Here is a 24,256-nt window from a genome sequence, read left to right as displayed (position 1 = left end):
GTTCTGGGCAAGGAGGATTATGTGTGCAAGTTGAAGAAGTCCTTGTATGGACTAAAGCAGTCTCCGAGGCAGTGGTATAAGAGGTTTGACAGTTACATGATCAAGCTGGGATTCAACTTATTTTTAACACAAATATACCCGCAAGTGTACGGGGCTAATGTAGCAAATAGTAAGCAAAGAGTATCGTATCCACAGAGACAATGGGTGTCAACCTAATTACCACGAACCAACCTCAACTACTATCTAGATGAATCGGTAAGTTTGGGTTTTGACAGTGGTATAAGAGGTTTGACAGTTATATTATGTGTGCAAGTTGAAGAAGTCCTTGTATGGACTAAAGCAGTCTCCGAGGTAGTGGTATAAGAGGTTTGACAGTTACATGATCAAGCTGGGATTCAGCAGGAGTCCGTATGATTGTTGTGTATATCACAACAAAGCTGATGATGGTTCTATGGTCTATCTTGTTCTATATGTGGATGATATGCTCATAGCTGCGAAGTCGAAGTCTGAAGTACAGAAGTTGAAAGCTCATCTTAGTGCTGAGTTTGATATGAAGGATTTGGGTGTTGTGAAGAAAATTTTGGGCATGGAGATTTCTAGAGATAGAGAAAAGAAGAAGCTTTCTCTGTCACAGAAGAGCTACATTGAGAAGATTTTGTCAAGATTTGGCATGTCTGCATCTAAGGCTATTGATACTCCAAGTGCCACAAATATTCATTTGTCATCTGATCTTGCACCGAAATCCGAAGTTGAGGAGGAGTACATGTCTCAAGTCCCATACTCTAATGCAGTATGGAGTTTGATGTACCCATGGTCTGTACTAGGCCAGATATAGCGTATGTTGTCAGCGTTGTTAGCAGGTTCATGAGAAATCTTGGAAAGGAACACTGGCAGGCTGTGAAGAGGATCTTTCGTTACTTGAGAGGTACGTCTGATGTTGGTCTCATTTATGGAGGTGATACTCACTGTTTAGTGACTGGTTATTCTGATTCTGACTACGCTGGAGATGTCGATAGTAGAAGATCTATGGCCGATTATGTTTTCACTCTTAGTGGTTCTGTTGTTAGTTGAAAAGCAACTTTGCAGGCTGCAATTACTTTGTCTACTACTGAAGCAGAGTATATGGCGTTGACAGAAGTTGCTAAAGGGAGAATATGGTTGCAAGGGCTAGTTGGTGATCTTGGTTTACATCAAGATCAAGTTGTTGTGTTCTGTGACAGTTAGAGCACTATTTGTTTAGCCAAGGATCAAGTCCATCATGAGAGGACTAAGCATATTGATGTGAGGTATCATTTTCTAAGAGATGAGAAGAGAATTGAGGTGAAGAAAGTAGGTATTGCTGATAATCCTGTTGATATGTTCACCAAGCCAGTCCCGCAGAGCAAGTTCCAACATTGTTTGGACTTGCTTAATGTCATGAGCTGTTAGTTGCCCGTGGAGGGCAAATCTGAGGCAAGAATGGAGAAGTTTGTTCGTCTGGTGTTATGATGATGCGTCTGCAAGGGAGAATTCAAGTCAAGGTGGAGATTTGTTAGTATGCCTTGAATTTGTATAGGATTAGGTTTCCTAATTGGGATAAGATTATGTTTCCTAGGCCCAGTATGTCTAATGTGTGCCTATATATATGGGATTAGAGCACATAATTCTACAATCTGTATCTGAAAACCGCAATCATAATACAATTTGTTCTCCGTTCTTGCCCGTGGACGTAGCCAACACAACGTTGGTGAACCACGTAAATTCTGTGTCTATTTATATTTTTTTGTTTCTCGATTCACAACTGTCCTATTTGTCATAACAACACGGGTTTTAAGAAAATTGGTGGAGTGTGTAATAATGAAGTGGGGTAGTGGTTGTTGGAGTGTGTAATAATTGAAGTGAGATAGTGGAAAGTGAGACCCATTTGACTTTTTGTATGTTTAGAATTTAGTTTTGTTTTATTTTTATGAAGGTAATGGCAATTGAGTGTAAATTTGATGAATAATGATGTTAAATTTTATGTCCAATTATAAGATTCTAAATATGACTCTTAAACTGGAACGGACTTAAATGATAAAATGTAATTCTTAAACTGGGACGGATGGATTAATAATTATATTATTATATTTTTTATTACGATGGATAATTTAAATATGGATTATAAATCATAATATATAATAATATAATTATAATTATAGTTGCATAAGTATAACTCATTTATTATAATAATAAATATAATAATTATTATATTATAAGTAATAGTATTTATGAATATTATAATTGAATAAATTTTATAAATTAAAATTGCACTATGACTTTATTGATTAATTATTAATTTATAAAATATAATAATTATTATTTATTATACTATTTATATTATATAATTATATTTTAGTTAATTAAAAATATTAATTACTATTATGAATTATTATAGTAAAATATAGTTATAGTTATGATAGTTTTAATTTTAATTATTTATTAGTGAAATTAAGTATAATTTATAATTTTAATTTGTACTTAATAATAATAATAATAATAATAATAGTAATAATAAAACTATACTCCCTCCGTCCTACGTTACTTGCACTATATTTATTTTTGGGCGTCCGAAGTTATTTGCACTTTTTAAATAAAAATTAGAATTTCTTTATTATATTTAATTAAAGCTAATTTAATAATATTTATTAATTAACCACCAACCCCACTAACTTCATTTCACTTGTAAATTACGTTTATCTCTCTTTGAAAACCTAAGAAGCGCCTCCAACTCTCTCTCTCTATGTAAATCCGCCTCCATTCTTCTCCATCCATTGATGAAACGTCGGAGGATGAATTGAACAACTTGGTTTCGCTGCTCTGTGGAGTACCCACGTGGCCTCATCTTTTTTTTTTGTTTTTTTTATTTCTTAAATATGTATGAATCTTAAAACTGGGAAAAAAAATACCTAAGTAAAGTTAGAATTCAAAATCTTAAAAAGTTGTACTCCCTCCGTCCCATTAAAGATGACCCACTTTCCTTTTTAGTTTGTCCCAACCAAGATGACCCATTACTTAAAATGGAAACCCCTTTATCTCTACTTTATCCCCTCTCTCTTACTTTACTCTCTCCATTTAACACACAAAATAAAGTTGCATAAAATCCCGTGCCGCCCAAGAAAGGGGTCATCTTCCTTGGGACGGAGGGAGTACTAACTTTCCTTGTTCTCGGATTCTGATTACTTTCCCAGTTTGATTAAAAAACCGAAACAAACACATGAATTTAAAATTTAAGGAATCATATTACTTTCTCAGACAGAATCCTGACAACCAAACATGACCAAAGTGAATAAAGTAAGGAATGTTGAGTGTATTAAATAAATAGATAAAAAAGTAAAAGAGAGGAAAAGGTAGAGAGAATAAAGTATAAAGTGAATAAAGTAGAGAGAATAAATAAAGTAAGAGAAAGTAAAGTAAGAGAGTAAAGTAAGAAAGAGAAAAAAAGTTGTCATGTATGGAAATAGAGTTGTCAACTGGGCCGGGCCAGCCCGGCCCACCAGTGAAACGAAACGGGCCTGGGCTGGGCTCATCAGTTGAGATAGGCTCCAATTGGGCCATTTTGTAAACAAAAGCCCGGCCCAGGCCCAGGATCATCCGAAGCCTGGCTCAGGCCCAGGACCAGCCCGAGACTGGGCCCATCAGAGGCCCACCTTCTATAATTAGATTTTTTTTAATGTAATTAGGTGATTAATCACTAATAATAGTATATTTCTCTATCTATGCATGTCATCTTGTGAACAAAATATGTTAATTTTGTCTATATTATTCCAATATTTTGGATGTCTCCGAATGACTCAATTAGTAATAGTTTAATATCAGCATAAGTTTCCAACTAAATCATGAATGAAACATTCAATCTTGATTACATCCAATTTTTTTTATATTTTTTTTATTCAAGATGTAAAAAAGATGATTCTGAAGTTTAACTTTAAGAATATTACATATTCAAACCTTAATATATGATGATAATTAAAGAATTCTTTAAATTTGTTAATTGGTTCATATACTTGTGGCTTTAAAAATACAAAATCAACCCATATGTCATCATCTACTAACAAAACAAAACTAACAATATTGGTAATTCCTTTAGTTATACACTCACCTTTAGATAATAAAGAACATGAAAAATATTGTTGACTTTAATAAATGAACTTAAACACATTATTAAATTTAGATTTAGTTAATGTGATATAAAAATATAAATTATATGTCTTACTTTTGCATACAATACATTTAGGATATCTTTCAAATACTTAAATAAAAAATTTAAACAAAGTCCAGCCCAGCCCAGGTCAACGTGGCAAGTGGGCTTGGGCCGGGCCGGGCTTAGCAAAATTAGAAAAAGCCCAGCCTAGCCCAGCCCAGTCCGCCTCAAACATGGGCCTGGGTCGGGCTGGGCTAGGCCGGGCTGGCCCACTTGACATCTCTATATGGAAATGACTCAACTATGAAGGAACTTCTCATAATGAAAAAATGACTCAATTATGAAAGAACTTCCCAAAATAAAAAAATGACTCAACTATGAAGGAATGGAGGGAGTAATTCTTAACGTTTGTTTTTGGCAAATAAATATTACTCTTATAAAAGAATTAATTAAAGAAGTTACTTAGAATTATTTTACGAATTTGGTAGACACTTCGCATAAGCTTCTTTTGTTAATAATTTCATTTGTATAATGACTTCGTATCGATATTCCACCCTCGATTTGGCGTACTTAAGAAAATGCAAATGAAGAGCCGTATGGGTATCTATCTTCTACTAACAAATAACAATATGTCACTATACGTTAGTTTTACGAATTTTCGAGTATATGTTATATTGACCAATAGTTAATGCATGGCATATATTGATACACATAAGATAAGAGCCTACTTCATTATGCGTGTCATTACATATCAACAAAAATGCCATTACTTTCAACCACTTAATTAATTGTCAATTTCGACACTCGATTTTTCCCATTGGGTTATTTTGCTATTGGGTAACTATCATGAGTGTAAATAATTCATATAGAATGTCCACTTCCAGCCCATGTTTAGTTTCGTATACAATATAACTACTCTATAATACTTCAATTATTTTAAACGTTGTATTCTGGAACATGACATAAAAGTCTTGTGATTTGCGTCAATATCATGTTATAATATACGTGTACTTAGATTTTGTTGTATGCCCATTAATCACCTAATCGTTGAAAAGATCATCATTGTTTAAATAGTTTATATAATACAAATCCAAACACTCTTCTTGATATATCCTCCCACCACCAAAAATGGCTGCAAACCTTGCAATAATCATGATAACAATCCTAGTCATTCATCATCAAACCACGGCAGCTACAAACGTCGTGAAAACTGAGGTTTTCCGGTCGCCGGAGATGGTGATGGAGCCTGGATTAGTGTCCAACAAGTACTACTTCAACGTGGAATTCCCACGTGGACACATCGGGCTGAAGAGCTTCAACGCGGAGTTAGTCGATGAGAGAGGGAATCCGGTGCCTCTCCATGAAGTTTATCTCCACCATTGGGTTCTCAACCGATACTTTGCTCGGAAAAACAGTAGCGGAGTTGATGATCTGAGCATCGTCAGAAACAGTGGGATTTGCGCGAATGGATTGCCTCAGTATTTTGGCGTGGGAGCTGAAACGCGGAGAACGTCAACTTATATTCCTCACCCCTACGCAATCCAAGTCGGAGATCCGGCCACTATCCCGGAAGGTACTTCACTAATAATACTCTCTTCGTTGGATGATATGAATTTTAATGAGAAATCAATAAATCATGTATTGGTGTATAATGGGATTCAGCTTATTAGTTTAGTTTAATGCGTAGAGATAAATTAACTTAATTTTCTAGTACTATAAACTTTGAAGATCAATAAATATATGTATGTAACATTTATACAGGGTACGAGGAATGGTGGGTGCTGAATGTCCACGCCATTGACACGCGCGGCGCAGATGATAAAATGGGGTGCACGGAGTGCAGGTGTAATCTCTTTGGGTTTTCTGAAGCCGGAGGTGGATTACACTGCTGTCCTGATGATGGTAAATGCAGGCTCAAACAAGGATTTCGTGGTGAAAACAAAACTATTTATTTGAGGTATACTGTGAAATATGTGGAGTGGGATTCATCTTCGATTGTACCCGTTGATATTTACATTCTCGACGTCACTGATGTTTGGACAAAGGCTGATCAATCCAAAGGAATCAAAGCTACTCACTATTGTAAGGTAATTGATGTTCATATTCAAAGACTTAATTCGTGTTAGAATGTTATTCTAATTAGATTGATGAGTTGTTGTCTAGATTGAATATGGAGTTGAATCTTGTGGTGGTGGAGTTGAGAAAGATGGCTGCATTGATACGAAAAGTGTGAGCTTTAGTTTTCCGGTTGGTGGAGAAGTGGTGTATGGGGTTGGGCACCAACATGCCGGGGGTGTCGGCACCACACTATATGGCCAGGTAACTTTTTCTAATTCTTCGATGTGGGATGGTTTGAACGTAACAGTTGCATAATGATTAGTCCATTTGACATGTGTATTTGAAACAGGGAGGAAGAACCATATGCTCATCGAAGCCAATATACGGGGAAGGAAATGGAGCTGGAAACGAGGCCGGTTTTATCGTGGGGATGTCCACGTGTTACCCGACACCGGCTGCACCAGTCAAGATTTCGGCAGGAGAGACAATCACTCTTGTATCAAACTATAGTAGCGTTGAAAGCCATACTGGAGTCATGGCCTTGTTTTACCTCTTACTCGCTCACTCTGATCCTAAGCCTCTTCCAAATCTGGTGAGTTTTTTTACAACACCAAAAAATAAGTACTATTAATTCCATAGATGTATCATTTATTTTTGAATTTGGGTTACAACTTACAGGCGTCGAAATTTACGATGGTGCCCGAATTCCTTTGGCCAGTTGCCCTTTTGGGACTTATTGTTATTGTCGTCGTTGTCGCGTGGAAGGGTAGAATTGGAAATTCAGAAGGTTACGAAGCTATACCATGAGCTTGTGATTAATATCTACTGAGCCTCGTTAATTTTGTGGACCTAAATAGTAGTAATGTTTAATTTCCATCAATCGATGCATATAGTGTGGGCTAGCTTCTCTTGTAACAAATATTTTAATAGGGAGTAGATGTTCTAGTTCGTGTATGGGGGTACGCATACTTGTAAATAAGATAATTATATGAATATTGTTCATAAAATAGCATGTATTATCTAGTGTCATAAGAGTTGTATGAACATACTCGCGGATAGAATTCTCTTCATTTTGTAGTTATTTTATATGTAGAGAACTGTAAACTTGACATTCCTTTTAATACTAAGAATTTGAAAAAGAAGATATCAATTAGATTGCATTTTTGTGTAATGAAATAATGCACACCAATAGTAGAGGCTTTTAAACTCACCCAAACTCCATGCTAGAACCAAATCAAGATAGTGATATACCTCTGAATCAAAGATTCCACCAAATAGAAAATTTTGAATAGAGCTTTCATGTCCCCAACTACAATATTTGAGTCTTTAGATACCAAAAATGTAGACAACGAAAGCATACATGAAATAATCCTAAATTGACACAAAAGAAGGTATCAAGATTTGTTGGCAACGAGCTGTTCAATGAGATCAGCAGCTTCTTGGATGCAGCTTATGTTGTCTTGGTTATCCTCTTGCACCGTTATGTCAAACTCTTCTTCCAGCCCCATTACAATCTCCACCTGCACATCGATAACGAACATACAACTCATGATTTCTCAGTACCAGAAAAAGGCAGGTACATTTGGACATTACCAAAAGTTGCTTCATCATGTTATTATCGAAAGTATGGATATTTATTCGAAAACAAGTGTAAGTGTGTGAGAAGAGAATGGGATGTTACAGTATCGAGGGAGTCGGCTCCAAGATCCGTGAAAGTAGTCTGAGGGGTGATTTCCTTGTCAGCAGGCAATGCAAGCTGCTTCCTCACTATCTCACACACTTTGTCCACTGTTTCTTGCTTTGCCTGCACACACACACACACACACATTTGTATCTCAACATGAAAGAAAGAGGGAAGAGAGAGATGTATGAGTTCTTACAGCACAAGAGATTTGAAAGCGGGAAGAAGTGAGACGAGGGAAACCAGGTGTCCTCCCCCAACCAACTGTCGCCAACCTTAAACTCTTGCTCGTTATCATCTGCCACAACTTAATACATTATGGGGCAGTTTGGTAGGGAAGATATATAAGCAAAACATGATAAGAACGCACATTTTAGGTCATAACGTCATTATATCACATGTACAGTATGTACATTTTTACACCTACATTACGTTTACGCTTCTTGATTACTATCTCAGTATCTTGTATTTAATCCAACCATGCAAAAACAGAGTCTAGCTACTGGAAGTTTTCAAGAATATATTAGTAACTTTTTCACCTGGTTGGGCAATCGAATTGAAGTTCTTGAGCAAACAAAATTGGCAGAAACAGAGGCCATGGCTGAGCTGAGACGATGAAGCGAGAAGAAAGTGAGAACTCCGGTTTAGTAACTGAGGTGTGAAGGAATGGTGAATATTCAGCCTTATCAACTGCAAGTCCTATCCATATATTTGTTGTTTCTTGCAATCACCTTTGGATTAGTTGGGCCCCTTTTTACAACCTGGCTTGCCTCTTGCACTAACTATTAAACAAACTTTGCTTTTCACAAAATCAAATGCTTGTCAACCGATGGTCCCACACTCCCACTTTCGTCTATACGATTACAATTTGATAATTATCTAAAAAATCAAAATTTCTTATTATTTGTAGTATTTATTTATTTAAAAGTCACAAGGAGTGCACTCAAAAATAGAAAATATATTGAGATATAAAAAACTTGAAAGAATAAAAGAAATAAAAAAAAGTTAGTTCATCATCAATTTGCAAAAGTAGCAACTGAATTGAATGTCCATTTTCCAATTTTAGTTCATTTCCTTCTTTGGTTGTCTTGTACTGATATATTACTACTGCCGAACAAAATTTAAATATATACTCCAACATATCTTCAAACTAAGAAAGAAGATTGTGCTTTCCATTTCAATAGGAATGGGTACTATATTATTCGAGTACACTATCAAGTATAAGAATGGATGTGATCTCTTACACTATTCACAATGTTACATATCCTAACAGGATAAAAATCCAGTCATCTAACCATCTCTAAAGAGATGTGTATAACCACTATGATCCTCTACTTTAGTGAGCTTTTTAAAGAAATTATGTTTTGTTTGCATCCATTAAATCAAGGTTCAAAGACACATCAGCAGCTGCTCTGCCTGAAGTGGGAGATCTAAGGCAGTTCCTCAGCTTCTTTTATCTCCGTTGTTGCACATCGGGCTCCAGTCCGAGCAACCCTTCCCATGAAAGTTTCAACCTGTCGAGTTCACATATTTCATTATGCGCATTTGCTTACTGACAGCAGAAAAATATGGTACATGTTGAAAATAATCGAGTTTCAACTGAATTGTTCATTACACAAATTTGAAAAGAGCAGAAGTTACCCATAGGCAAGAGAAATACCTTTTTTGACATGTCTCAAGAAAAACTTCATGTTGTTGGACGTGTCATCGTTGATGAACCTCGTCCAACGGGAATTACATTGTGGAGCCCCCCAGGCAATTCTATATCTTCAGGGGAAACTGCAAAAGAAATTTGGGTAACAAGGGTTAGTACCTAACTATGCAATTATGCAATAGCAATATAAGCAGTAGTTTACAAAAAACTTTTTAATCATAACGTTCTGACTTCACCTGTGACAGGTTCACCGGCCTGAGACCCAGCAATTCCGATGCAAGAGAACAAGCAATTCTCGTCTATCTTCAACTGCTCATATGCAATGTATACATCTTCAATAGTAGCAGCTTCATATAGAGATATCAGTTCTTTGATGCAAGATATATCCTGAAATATAAGAGTAAATACAAGTTTCAATTCTCTCTCCTGCAGTAAGAGAGGGAAAAATAAAAACTACTAACAAATATGCTGGAGTTCTCTTTTTTGGCCACATGTCGCACTACACCCAACCCAGCACAAACATTACACTGTTGAGATGCCTTGTAGTGCATACCAATTATCTATCATAGATTTCTTTTATATTTTCAAAATATAAGTAAGCAAGCTCTACCTTTCTTGGGACAGATGTTGCTTGCAAGTGTGCCATCAATCCTAGCCAATATGCATTTGACTTGATTTCAGCTTCATGGCGCATAAGCAGTGTTCGTCTTGCCTGCATATGCAAAGAAATAGTTTAGTCAAGTCTGGGAAGACGAAAAACAAAAGAACCACCAAAACTTCATTCACTTCAGCAGAATAAGGACATCCACCTGGCACAGAAGGCACACGAAGTGGTTCTTATAATTACATATCTTTGAATTTTTGTGAATTTTCTGAGAGAGAAAGTAAAGCAGTCCACCCAAGTTCTAGGCTTAATATCATCACACTAACTCCCAGAAATTCCAAGGGAACTTAAATGGTTATATCACACATTATTCTTTCATTATATATAACTACACAATTTTTTCCCAATTTTTAACAATCAACAGTGTAAATATATAACTACACAACTTACCCTGTCCAACTCTCTTGGGGCAATCTGGTTACTGTGAAGACCTCTTAGGACATTCTTGCAAGCATCAACAGCTTTATGTACCTGCATATTTATTGTTAGAATTTAATAAAACAACAATCACAGCAAACATGAAAAATCATCACAGGATAAACACGCACCTTTTCAGGGGTTGATGTCACTGAAATTACATACCACCCGAGTTTCAACCGATCAAACAGGTTTAGTTCAAATGACACATCATATGTCAGTCCAAGAGAATCCCTGACTGTTGTAAAGAGCCTACACACACCAACAAAAAAATTAGATTAAAATGATAAGAGCAAAAAAATTCTGGGGAAAGGAGAAATGATAGGAGCAAGACTCATACAATTAACACTCAGAGATCTGATTCATGCAAATCAACAGGAACCTCTTAAGAAAAGTGATGCGGGAAAAGTAACATGATTCAAACACATACAAGAATTTCCTGCTAAAGTTCATATATCAGAATATGTGTGCAGGTAACATGAGTACAACATGTCCGCTCTAAATTGCACACATTTGTGATTATATTAGACCTTAATGTTAAATGATATGAATGTCACATCTAGCAGATAATATCCACTCCGTATTGAACTTTTAGGTTATACTGTGCTTATAAAGTTGAAGTTTAATACTCCCTCCGTCCCAAAAAAGTTGAGTCGTATTCCTTTTTAGTCTGTCCCAACAAAGTTGAGTCATTTCCTTTTTTAACAAAAGACAAAACATCTAATCACTCTTTTTTTATTCCATCATTTACTTTACTCTCTTATCTTTCCTACTTTTTTCATCTCTCCTATTTATTTAATATAAATTCTTAACCTCCGTGCCCAAAAGTTTTGTCTCAACTTTTATGGGACGGAGGGAGTAGAAAAAAGAGAAACACCAGATTTCCAAGAAAGGAGAGCGTTACATAGCAATCAATAGCTGCAGTCGAACCAGTGCTAGAGATTACCTGGAATTTATGATCTCTTGCAACAAACCCATTGTGATGGCAAAAAATAGTGGGTGAGCACGTAGTTTTCCTTGGACAGCATTTTCCAACTTACTGTGCTGGTCTTCAGATTTTAGATGTTCACCTGGAAAACAATAACCGTATTCTTGAGAGATCATGTTATATCTAAAAATCTCTATAATAAAAGAAACTTCATAAAAGCATTCTTCAGGAAAATCTCTATAGCAAAGTAGAAGAGCCATCCATTTGACCATTGATTGCGGGAATACACAGATCAATCAGCTACCAGGACTCCATTCTTAACGTGCATTTATATTAAGGTGCAGTGACAGTTTAACTTAACATCCATACTCAGCATCAGATTTGGTCTATAGACCATGTAAAGGCAAAGTATAGGTGAAACTCAGTTATCAACTTATCAACTTTACTTTTCACATTAAAAAGCATATTTCAAAAACAAACATGGTGCTTTATTGATGAAGCAAGGAAAGCACTATTTCTGTTTCTTTTATTCTTTCCTTAATTTCCCGATTCAGCTCATATCTTCTACAGTGGCAATATTTTCAGCAAAATCAACTTTTCTCAAAAGCAACCATATTATCCATGAGTGAGAAAGATAATCTAGCTGCTTGGCTCTTTGATAGCAGTCGTGGTCATTAGGGCAAGAAGTACAGCTCTAGTCAGCACTTTATTCCTTCCCCCCCCCCAAAAGGAAATAAAATCAGTAACAAAGTGGATCAGAATTAGCTAAGGTCCAATCGGCTTTGACATAGTTCCCATTTTTTCTCTTCCACCGTCTTATTTTTCGTTTGACATGATAAGAAGGGAGACTTGTAAGTTTCTACTTTTCTACCTTTTGGAAATTGTAGTGGATGTGGATGAATAGGAAGTCAGTCTTCAAATCTCATACATGTGGATATGCATGTTGCAAAAATACAGCAGTTACTGAACAATTCACTACCAAAAATTTCATGCAGTTTTCACTCTTGCAAAAGCTTCATGTAAACTGACAGTATAATTCTACGTCAGATAACAGAAAGAAAGAAGCTCATTGTATGCCAATAAGGTATGTGTACATAAATTTGTGATAATTTTAGTATTTTAGACACAAGAAACTTACCAAATGCAGAGACATTGATAACTGACTCAAGAAGATTCTTTCCCTCAAAAGTAAACCCCCAGCGATTGGGAGCAGGTCCAGCAATATATGCACATGCTCGCTCATCTGTGTCCTTCAAGAATACCTGTGAGGAAGCCATTGAACAGAAAATCTAAGGACAAGGATAAGCACAAATTATGATTAAAAGAAGAAACATGATTCCCATAACAAGCAATTAGATTCACATGGTTACCCGATCACATGCAAAACTTAAGAACTGAAGGTAATAGTCAACTTTCACTGGAAAAAATACATTCACCATAGGTATAGATCATTTCTTACTTGTTGATGCTGCAGATCAGCAGTGTATGGTCGAAATACGATTGGGCTATACTTTTGTGGTCCCTCAGAACCCCTTCTTTCTCCCACTGTACCCAGATACTCCAATATACAAGACTCGATATCCTCTTCAGTGAAATCCCCAACAATACTCACCTGCCAAAAAGAAAATAGGGGGCAACGAGAAACAAAGCAAAAGAAACCCCTTACTAGTGAGATATGAATTATGAAGACATTCCATATGTTAAAATTATAAGAAAGTCACGCAAATCAATCTTAAAAGAAATGACTAGAAGTGGATAGGTGCTAACCTCCATGTTGTCACTAACAAATTGGCGCATCACCGCATTTTTAACTTGCTCAAGTGTCAAGTGTTGTAATGAGTTTGGAGTGGGCTCAACAAATCGTTCATCTCCACCCAGCATGGCAAGCATGAGCTTGTGGGCAGTAGAACGCTCTAAACTTTTAGGGATAGAACGGTAATAAGACAGGTATAACTGCTTTGCTCTGTCGAATGCATCTTCCAACCAAACACTTTGCTGCAGCAACAACAACGCAGGGCTAAGCACAGTTAGTAGGAGTGAAATAGAATAAAATATACTATATTTTCACTATAATTGATGTCACCAGCTTAATTATTCCAACTAATGAAATGAATATTTTTAGTTCATGTTCCTGAAAATGACCAAACGTAGGATCTTTAAATATATGTATCCTCTCAAGGATTATGACAAATTTTTGCATGATCAACCTTACCTGATCTGAAAATAAGCCCCATTCCCAACACATCAACTTCCTAACTCCACAAAGGGGAATGGTAAAAGCAGTAAACTTGATTGACAAAAATGCGTATGTGTGGCTCATCAAATGACATGATATGAGGAATGACTCAGTAGATAGGCAGACTTCAATTATAATCCACACATGATTGAAGGTTTCACGTTACCTCAAGCACCATATGAAGTAATTGGAAAGCAGCACGCATTCCATTATCTCTTAAAGTAAAGCGGAACTCCATGCTTATAAATTCCTCGGTTGACTCAAGGGAGCAATTGATCAGATGATTCACACAGAAAAGTTCTACCTGCAGATGGTTATCGTAATTATAACTAATCCAAGAAACAATGGAGAGTAAAAAATTGTTCAGTATTTGACAGGAGATAAGATCAGGTAGAGGACATACAACAGTACTATTTTTGTGTTTATCAATTTTTATGTTCAGAATATCAATGAAATGACACAAACAACCAAATCATCTGAAGTCAAAAGTAAGAAAAAAATAATGCCTCTTATGCTTAATGTCAGAAACAGCGGCACTGGAACTAATTTCAAGTTATGATCAATTGATCCTTTCATTGTTATCAAATGTAGTGAAAAATTTCAGGTAAATACTTTATCAAATGAAGGAATTAACTTAGTCTTGGAGAAAACCTCAAATATGAGGTAATGAGAGAATCAAATTTTCGCTACCTCACCTGTTCACGAGAGAAGTTTCCCACACGACCTCCTTCACTCAGAGTACGAACGCCAACAATAACCGCTCCCTTAGCTTCAGCAGTTTCAGCTGCGCGTCCACCACCGACAATGAGTCGCATGACACCACAATTGGCTTCGTTTTTGGAAATCTATTAGTATAATAGCAGGAGTTGCATGAAAGATTGTTTGACCTCAGGAGTACACATCAAATAACAAAACAGCATGTAAGTAGCTTAAAACTGTAGCAGAAGACTAAGTGACTAGCTCATCATTTGTTACTATTCAAAGTACCTTTGGTTAGAGTAACAAAAAGGGCTTCCTATGGATTTATGTTTTTAGTGGATTAAAAATCTGATGGATTGAATATATACTAGATTCAATGTTGTAAATAATAGATTTATTTCTATGTAAACTTAGATTCACTAACAAGCAGATTGATAAATCATATCCTACCTCTCTAGGTGGGATGCATATCAACCTTAAACCCAAAAAAATCAACGGCCTTACTTATCATCCCACTCAAGACTTTTATAATGTCTGATACTTTCTGACCATTCACCCTAATCCTGTTATGTAAAAATACTTATTAATATTGATACAAACAGATCCCTCTACAAACGAGTCCTAGGTTCGATGAACATGAGTAGCAATTTCATGCTGTCTTTATATTTAAAAAACAAGTAATTTTTTAAAGATAAGAATGAAAAACCATATATAGTTAAGTTCACAAAAATCTAAGTAAATTGCAGCTCTGAGTCCAGTTGATCTCACTTTAAGAAGGTTTATTTCAACCTTTCCCACCCCATATAAAAACATTTTTATATAAACAGACAAATAGTTCCGGGTACTAAAATGAAAAAACTAGATTATCAATTGATTATATACAAAAGTAAATGTTTAATCTCATACAACTTCACGAAATGGCAGCCATCTTATAGATTTTGTAGTTTTATTTATTTCATTTTTGAATTGCGTTGTATCAAAATTGGATTATGTCGAGTGAATGCAATCAAAATAGGGTTTAGAAACTCTTTTGATTATTTGAACGCACCAACTAGTTATGAAATTGCACTGACAGCCTCGACTCTTGTCCTAGCTCGTCGGAGAGCTAGATTTGCCTCAATTATACTCCAACCAAAATAATCACAATGATCCCAAAACACTGCAAATATTCAATCAACCATGAAAATCATAATGAGTTACCTTGTAATTCACTGGAATTCCATTCGAAAGACATCTCTGAACTATTCCTGTATCTTGATCATAAACCTTTGTCATTTTCTTTTCTTGGTCAAGAGGAACAAATGATGGGCGCCGCTGCAAAAGCAGCTCCTGCAGATTTTCTGATGATACCAACTCCTTGGGTATTTCAAGCTGCAGTTATGAACAGTTAGAAGTTAGAGATATATCGCTTTGACAATACTTCTTGAAACACAATTTCTACATAGGGAAACATGGAATATTTCTCCAGTGGAGGCAGCACACTAGGTCGTGCTGTTATACCCTCCCTCATAACTGTGATTATTAAAATACAAAAGGTTTTTTAGGTAAAGACCTCGGGCTCAGCTTCTATGGGTTCCTTTAAACCAGCTTCAATAGCAGCCAAGATCTCTTCCGGTTCTATCTTGAATTCAGTTTCACCAATTCCATCAACGTGCACTTTCTTTGGAACACATGCAACAATAGCTGCAGGGGACGGTGCGGATTGTTTACCAAAATCAGATATGAACTCCAACACCTCCGCACCAACAGAGTTGACCTGAGGTATCAAAAAGATTCAGGTAAACATCAGTCTGCATATATGGTGGCATAAATATTCACTATTTTGTCACACAATTTCTCTGCAGATAACTTTCTATATATATCAAGAATAATTAATTGAAAAATGTAAAGAAGTATGTCCCCAAGTCCTGAAACACCTCTATATACATGTCTAATGTAAAATGTAAAGCCATCTCCGATAAGAAATAATTATGCTTCCGCAACAAGTAAGTACCTCCTCAAGGGTAACTGTGCTAGCAACAGCAACCAAACTCTCATGTCCTTGTCTCTGATCCATCACAGTATGACCAAGTGCATCACTTTCCATAATGAAGTCTAAATTATCCACCGATGACACATTATCAATCATAGCAGCCAACTGTTCGCTGTCTTTTAATAGGGCATCTAGGTACCGGGCTAATTCACCATTGGTCACACCAAATTCTTTGAGCCTTCTAACCTGAAGAAGCAGAAAAACAAACGTATCTTAGAAATAGATTTGGGAAAACTTTACAAATAATCTGTTGCTATAATATAACAACTAGCATGCAAACTGAAGGAAATAAATGATAATCGGTTCTTTCCATAAATTTGATGACAAATATGCAGGGAAGTTGGATATATGTGTTGGAAAATGAAGCCAGTGTGTAACAATATGTGCATATAATATATTCATACCATATGTATACATGTTAGCAGTCATGAAGGTACTAGGTGCAAAGTGATATCTATAATAAACACAGAGAGAATAACAGATCATACAGGAAATGAGGAAAACAAACCTCCTGCACAGCAACTTTAATTGCATTTTGCCAATTCCGAGGTTCTGCAGTCACCGTAAGTGTTGTAACAGTACAGCCTTCTCTTCCTGAGTCACTGTGGTCCAATTCGACCGCGGTAAATGGGGGATTGGAACTCTGAGAAATTCCTTAAATTAGCCCAAATGCAACTAATTGAGATGCAAATTACAAGATAAAAATGATCATGAAATAACATAATACATTAGAGCTTGTAACCACAACATGTAGTTGCTATTACATATGACACGTGTATCTAATTATGCATAATGTACAGTCAGAACCTCACAGAACTAGAAGGCATAAAAGTAAGAACTTAGCATTTAAAGTTCAGTGGAGCGAGTCTAATATCCATGAAATCAGTAAGTATCAACCTTCATTCTTCAACAAAGTTTTACCAGATACACATTCAAACATATCCCTGTTTATAGTATCTTATATTATAAGCAGTTACACTCGATCAATGAATTGGGAACTACAAAACAAATTGCAATAGTATTCAAGTGATCATGTTTGCACCGTAAAAAGATATAACACACTCCACTGAATATTTGCCTGAATCTTGATTCAATCCACCATAAAATCATAGGTTTTCCTAGATTTTGAGGAAATAAGGCAAAAGGATTAGTGTTGTGTCTCATTTTACTTATCTTCACAACAATCTTGAAATAAAGAATGTGGTCGTCAAATTTAAAAGCAGGCAATGAGTTTTAAGCTTGAGCACATGTCCAATACCATAATGGTACATCATGATATACAGTACTCCAGGCAAGGAGATATACCCATGGACTGACTTCTTACACAAAACCATATTAGAGGGAGCAGTCAACGCACCTGGTATCTTGTATTAATGCGGAAATGCAAAGCAGAAAGAAATATTCTCTTCATCAGCACATTCCGCAAATCGCCAAATGTACGGACCTTGTTGACTGGGATCTGATGAAAACAACAATAATGTCTGTCAAGAAAAAAACTATTCTTAAAGCCTCCAAAGGAAATTGATTCCTCCAAGAAATGACCTTTAGCTAAAATATTATGAATATGATGTGAATAAACTGACAACATTGAGCGATTCACATTTCAAAAATGAATGAAATCAACTAATATCAGCCACGTGTCTTTCATGACTCTAAACTTGAAAAGTTTCTAGAAGCCAAAAGGTAATTAGACTAAAATAATTAGGATAAAACATTGCTACACTTGGTACTTCACTACTTCCACATTTTGAGTTGTGAGACTGAAAGTTAACTAGACATGAATATAATGTGTCTGATGCATATATATATATATATATTGCTGCGAATTACTATAAATTAGAAAGGCAACAGAACATTTTTATTTGTGGACATCGAAGTTTGAATTTTTTAATTTTGGATTGAATACTGTAATACCAGCTGTGGCTATCTAACATTTTAAGTGGACATATACTATACATATCAGGAGCATTAAAATTCTTATGTAAATCTTTTTTTCCCTTGAAAACCTGCTTTTACCGAAAGTGTTCTAATATAAAGGTAATATAGAGAAAGTGATGATTTTATCAAAACAGCACCACTATCCAACTACACTGTGTTAGGACAGAAAGCAGCATAAAACATAACAATTACCTTACAGAACATGTTGACTGAGAAATTCTGAAGCAATTCATGCTGAAATATCTGGGGAGGGTTAGCTTCTGTATAGCTTTCAGGAATGGACCAGTTATGCTGAACTGGAGGGCGAACAGCATGCCTCTCCCTTCTGGGATTTTTTGTTTGCTCCAGGGAAACAGATGACCTTTCCTGAGATAAACCACCAGACAGTCCACCTGTCAGCTTAGGAACAAGGAAACTGGCCATCGCACCAAAAGCACTTGGCGTAGATGGGACAGGTGCCTCATTTTCCATGCCAATCTTGCCAAAAACTGCCTGAAAAGGTTTAGGAAATTATTTATTATTTCAACCATAAGTATGGATTTGAAACAACACAGACAATATAAAGGAGATGCAAATATATGTCTATATCATCTCCATGTCATTAAAAAAAGAGCAGTTACATACTTCAATGTGGTTCACTGTCTTTGGAATGTCATCAATGTCCCCAACGATATATAATGTTGCATTTGCTGGAAAATACCAACGCTCATGGAACTTCCTGATTTTATCCGCATCCCATTTCTTAATCTGTTCCTCCAATCCGATAGGAAACCTTTTGCTCAGCTTGTTCTCAGAGTGCAAGTATTGCAACAACTGTACCAACAAAAGAAATGAATAACTGGTAAAAGGCGAGAAGAAAATTGAAGAGAGAATTTCAGTAAAATGACATGGAAAACAACAAAAAGTCATCAAAACTGGTCACTTGTTTTAAATACCTGGCAATCAACACGGTACTCTATGGTGTTCATCATTTGTAGCTCTGACAAAATTGCTCGCCTTTCTTTCTCAACCCGAGAAGAAAGAAACTTGGGGTGAAACGCAATCTACAGTCATTCAAGAATGTGTTGTTTTTAAACAGCATATAATGAGAACTTGAGAAGAACACAGAGAAGTACAAAAAGGCAAAAGAAAACTGAGAGTGCAAAACCATTGAGCAACATAGGATGAATTTTAAGTGTATTATTTTTGAAGCATTGAAATCAAAAGGAATTGATATATTACCTCATTAAGAGCATCCAGGACAACTGGCAGCAAATCACCTTCAGCCTATATATCAAAACTTCCATTAGACTAAGTAGACAGTCTAGTCTAGAGACTAGAAATGCTGAAGAAAAACCAGAAAAGAAAAGGAACAAATGGTAACACTAATTTAGACACATCTATATATCTGCATATACACCAACGGCACTCCTACTATCAATTATTCCGTTTATTTTTATACAACTGTCTTCACATGATCATACAGTTACTTATTTTCTTTCTTGTCCCTCCTTTTCTTCATCATCCAGAGGGGAAACATAAAAGTTGGTTGTGTTTCCTTGATTTCACCTGAGTTTCTCCTCTGGAACCCCTACTTCATTTAGTTTGATAATCTTCTCCAAGCATATAAAAAATGAGTAAGAGCAAAACAAAATAAGGCATACTACAAAATAGTTGATAGGCCCACCAAAACATAATTACCAGAGTATCTTGTAAAGAAGGGATTAAAACCTCACAAACCTGTGTACTAGTTGGTGAGTGAATGTGAAACACTGTGTGATGGAAGTCTGTGTAAGCATTAGATCTTGCTCCAGTTCCAAGAAGTTTCTCACGCTTCTTACTTCCAAGGAATGCAACATGTTCAATCATATGAGCAATTCCTTGCTCATCATCTTCCTCGTCGATTGATCCAACATGGACTTCCATGTGAGCTTCAAACCTATAATTCATAGGCAGAACAATATTAAATAACAGAATGGAGAAACAAAAGCTCTACTCGTTGTGGATCATAGTACTTTGTCCATAAGGCAATTATCAACTTTTGTCTACAAAGCCAGGATCACTACAAGTACTAGACTCCACACTACATACCTAGCTCCTTTTAATAACTTTATTTAATGCGCTGTCATGAGTTCCGATTATATTCATAAATTCCCCTAGAGGATGTGCGAATTTCTTCAGACTAACACATGCCTTAAACTATCAGATGGTTATTAATTATTGCTTACTTCCCACGATAAAATCATGTGTACATAAAAACATAGAGCTTACACATACCAAACCTGTCCAAAGTACTTAACAAAACAAATGATGTTTTTTTTAGCTTTTGTGAACATGATACAGCAAAGTATTTCAGTACCCTCTACCTGTGTTGAAGGGGAGCTTCAAAGTTTTAAGGGCAAAGTAGCAAATACACCCTCATGTTTACAGGGGAAAACTATATAACTCCCTAACATTATGTTTTCCCTACTTGTTACATAACGTTCCCATAAATGCAGCAGATTTCCCATCTCACTAATGCATGTTTTAACTCTAATAGCAAAAATTTAATTCTTCTTTTTAAATATCCTTGGGGCATGCAAAGTTGCAAACTGTTAAATAATCAATTAATCATACTACTTGTTTTTTACACTTTTTTATGCATTCTTCTATATTGTGACAATATACTCTTTAATCAAGTAAAAATGCATTTATCATGTCCATAAAAATTATCGTGAAAGAAAAATACCTATTAGGAGGGACTTTATTTGGCAGAATAAGATAGCGGAGCCCATTTTTCAGTTGTCCTCTGTGCAATTTTGGGTGAGAAGGAATCTCAAACCTTAAGAAATTTTCAAATTCTATTCTCTCTGCTTCGGTGTCTTCTATACTCAAACCAGATTTCTCTGTAACACCATCAGGCCAGGTGGTACTTGCGGCATGTGGCTCTTCAGGGCCCACAGAGGCATGGGGAACTTGAAGTTCTCTTACCTGAATGTCAAATTGATAGGAGAAACCAGATAGATATCATTCAGACAATCAGTGGAAAAACACTAGAACTTCATCAAAGTAGTGCATGTCAAGGCCTCAAGGGAAATGCCAAAAGGGGCGGAAATAAAATCTTCAACTACTGAATATGTCAAAGAACAACTATGTCAATAGCATGGTATTTTTGCATAACTTTTCTTCATTCTCCTTGCTGGTTATTATTGCCTCAAACAACAGCAAAAGATAGATAAAATCTTCCATAAAAGCAGCACCCAAGAATGTAATATTTGATTTACACTGAATTCAGAATGCAGATTGATCCTCAAGTAGTTGAGAAAGGATTGAAAACATAGCAGGTAAACCAAGAGTGACAGAATTATTGATCAAATACAGAAATTACCTATCTAGTGAGAAACATAAAAGTTTGACCCAGCCCAAATGCAAAAAGAATATATTTTGTTGAAATGAGCAATAGAAGAAAATGGTGTAAGATAATAAATCCAGTTTTCAAGTAAATAACATGCTAGTGAGTGAAGTTACCATATATTCACCATCAAACAGTTATTTCAAAATTCAAAATTAGTTTCACTAATGCCTTACTTCAGTATTATCTGGTAGGTTCTTTGTAAGAGGAAAGGTCGACTTGTCAGCAAAGAATCCAGCGGTGAATCTCTTCACTCCAATTTTCTTTCTATTGTAAGAATGGAAGCAAGATACTCGTTTTAAATTAGCTAGCGAATGTGAACGAGGTGCTAGTTCTTTGAACTCGGAAGAAAGTCTTCTACTTGTCTGCAACAATGGACAACAGCAAGAGAGATATTATAGTTGGTCAGCTGAACACAGTGGAGAGTAACATTACACAAGTGACTTAAAATGTAAATTTCATTTCAAACAAAATGAAATGATTTTTAAGGAGTGTGCAGACCAGATAACAGGCAATCGTAGAACTTCTAGATATAATATAGTGGACTTTACATAATCTATATTAATCATAACGAACCACACCCTTTTTAAAGCCTCAAAATGACTTTGAGACATAAGGATAGCTGTCATCTCACAGAGATTTTATACACTGTTTGTATTATTAACATTAATATTTAATCAATTATCAATGGGAAAAATCTATCCAATCATCCAATGCAAAGATTTCTGTGGTAGATGGGGGTGGGGGGGGGGGGGGGGGGGAAACCTATTCATTCTTATCCTACAAGCAAGGACTTTGTTGCCAAATATTGAATCAATGACTTCAAGATTTAAACAAACTGCCAAGAGCATCAAGACTCATCCTTTAACAGCAGTGACCATCAAACTATAATTAGTACTCCTATATCACTGAGCAGTTTAAAATCCTTACACATTCCAATATAAATGACCATAAGAAAATGGTTACAACAAGTGAAGTGCATTCTACATGTTTATGAAGCACATCTTAAGCCTACCAAGAGTGATGCAAAATGTAATCAAATGGTTTCTATCATTTAATTAATTACAGAACCGGACTGACCAACAAAATAACACTCCAAAATGCACTCTAATTATGAACCCACTAAAAACATATACTTTCAAGCTTCAATTTCACATCCTTATTAACCCACGAGCCCTAACCACACTGCGCTATAGGAGAAACTATTTCACAGCTGCTATTACACCATGAAGCTGCTACAGCAATTAACCAAAGCTTCATTAATTAGCCAGCCAGGATATTCAATTTCCTACTCCACGTTATAATCCACAAAAAAAATCTAAAATTGGACATGAACATGAACAAATTTCAGCAGGAGTCAAAACATTTCCCCAACAAACCTGACTGGTAACGGAACACAAGCGTCTGCGGCAACCATTCTTGGGCGGGTGGTAAGTAATGGCCTTGTTTAACAGTCTCCGATTAAAATTGGGTGTAGAGAGAGCAGAGGTAGAGCTTTGTTTAGTATGGTTGGTGGAATTGATGGAGGCTAAAATTGGTTTTGTGTTGAATACGATAGCAGAGGTCTGCATAATTGGAAAATTAGGGAGAATCAAAGATTTGTGGAAGGATGGAGGTGAAGGGGGGTTGAATTTGTAGGAAATGAGGTGATTTGAAGAGTTGAATTGGGTGGGGCGGAGTCGGCGGTGTAAGTGGTCGCTGTTTATCCAGCTTAACGAAGATTTTTTTCTTTACCAATCAAAAAATCAGAGATAAAGACCAATCGCAGGTGTATTAATAAAGTTTCTATTTGGCAACATATTTAGCAGTATTATTATTTTCTTTGTAACAAGTATGATTTGATAAGGAAAAAAAGGTCAAGTGTATTTAAGGATTATGGGTTAATTGTATGAATGATCTACACTTTAACTCAATTTTTAATTATTTTTATTTGAAATGGAAATACAAATTTATACTATGTGATTGATATAAAACAGAAAAAAAAAAAAACGTTTTCAGGGCGTCACGACTCGCAGCATCGTGCAATAGGGCGCCGCGGTTAGCGCCCCACACCCCCCCCCCACCCCCAAAGCCCCGTCCCCGCAAAATGCTTGCATGGCTGTCCACCCCCACCTCCCCCCGGTGCTCGCTATCCACCCCGCGGCTCCCCTATTATGGACACTCTAACCATGCCAATTTGTCTGGCCGTGGAGGGTTGTGCCGTGCCAGCCCATTACACAATGTCACAACACTCTATGAGTGCATTAAAAAGTTTTAAGTGTCATAGATTTTTTGAGATATAATTTCATTCAAATTAGATTTTGTGAGGAAAAAATGAACTAGTATTCTTTGTTTTATAGCTGTTTTAAATTTTTGCGACAAACCAAAATTCCTGATTCCTCTGGCAATATGTCCATAAAAAATCGGAAGCATCAAAGAGA

The 24,256-nt window shown here is 36.1% G+C and overlaps 3 protein-coding genes across 3 annotated transcripts; 1 reads left to right on the top strand and 2 right to left on the bottom strand.

The window, feature by feature from the left end:
* Positions 1–5,224: 5,224 nt before the first annotated feature.
* Positions 5,225–7,224, top strand: LOC125186100. The gene is made up of 5 exons (XM_048082417.1): positions 5,225–5,732; positions 5,921–6,246; positions 6,323–6,478; positions 6,567–6,809; positions 6,896–7,224. The coding sequence occupies exons 1-5, from the start codon at positions 5,288–5,290 to the stop codon at positions 7,022–7,024; spliced, it is 1,299 nt and encodes a 432-aa protein (XP_047938374.1). The 5' UTR covers positions 5,225–5,287; the 3' UTR covers positions 7,025–7,224.
* A 241-nt stretch (positions 7,225–7,465) lies between these two features.
* Positions 7,466–8,593, bottom strand: LOC125186101 (acyl carrier protein 1, chloroplastic-like). The gene is made up of 4 exons (XM_048082418.1): positions 8,438–8,593; positions 8,098–8,196; positions 7,899–8,021; positions 7,466–7,737 (listed from the first exon to the last, which is right to left on the bottom strand). Exons 1-4 carry the CDS (start codon positions 8,495–8,497, stop codon positions 7,612–7,614), a joined length of 408 nt encoding a protein of 135 aa, XP_047938375.1. The 5' UTR covers positions 8,498–8,593; the 3' UTR covers positions 7,466–7,611.
* Positions 8,594–9,049: 456 nt separating this feature from the next.
* LOC125187815 (stromal processing peptidase, chloroplastic) lies at positions 9,050–23,559 on the bottom strand. The gene is made up of 25 exons (XM_048084459.1): positions 23,216–23,559; positions 22,013–22,201; positions 21,174–21,415; positions 20,186–20,384; positions 19,688–19,732; positions 19,402–19,509; positions 19,091–19,279; positions 18,659–18,958; positions 17,886–17,987; positions 17,037–17,171; positions 16,490–16,714; positions 16,049–16,252; positions 15,697–15,867; positions 14,493–14,642; positions 13,964–14,101; positions 13,329–13,556; positions 13,021–13,173; positions 12,700–12,823; positions 11,580–11,703; positions 10,765–10,885; positions 10,607–10,687; positions 10,163–10,264; positions 9,789–9,939; positions 9,559–9,677; positions 9,050–9,412 (listed from the first exon to the last, which is right to left on the bottom strand). The coding sequence occupies exons 1-24, from the start codon at positions 23,405–23,407 to the stop codon at positions 9,586–9,588; spliced, it is 3,765 nt and encodes a 1,254-aa protein (XP_047940416.1). The 5' UTR covers positions 23,408–23,559; the 3' UTR covers positions 9,050–9,412; positions 9,559–9,585.
* Positions 23,560–24,256: the final 697 nt, after the last annotated feature.

This window comes from Salvia hispanica, chromosome 5 (genome assembly GCF_023119035.1).
Source record: "Salvia hispanica cultivar TCC Black 2014 chromosome 5, UniMelb_Shisp_WGS_1.0, whole genome shotgun sequence".
Classification (NCBI taxonomy): domain Eukaryota; kingdom Viridiplantae; phylum Streptophyta; class Magnoliopsida; order Lamiales; family Lamiaceae; genus Salvia; species Salvia hispanica.
This window is presented reverse-complemented; position numbering and strand designations above follow the sequence as displayed.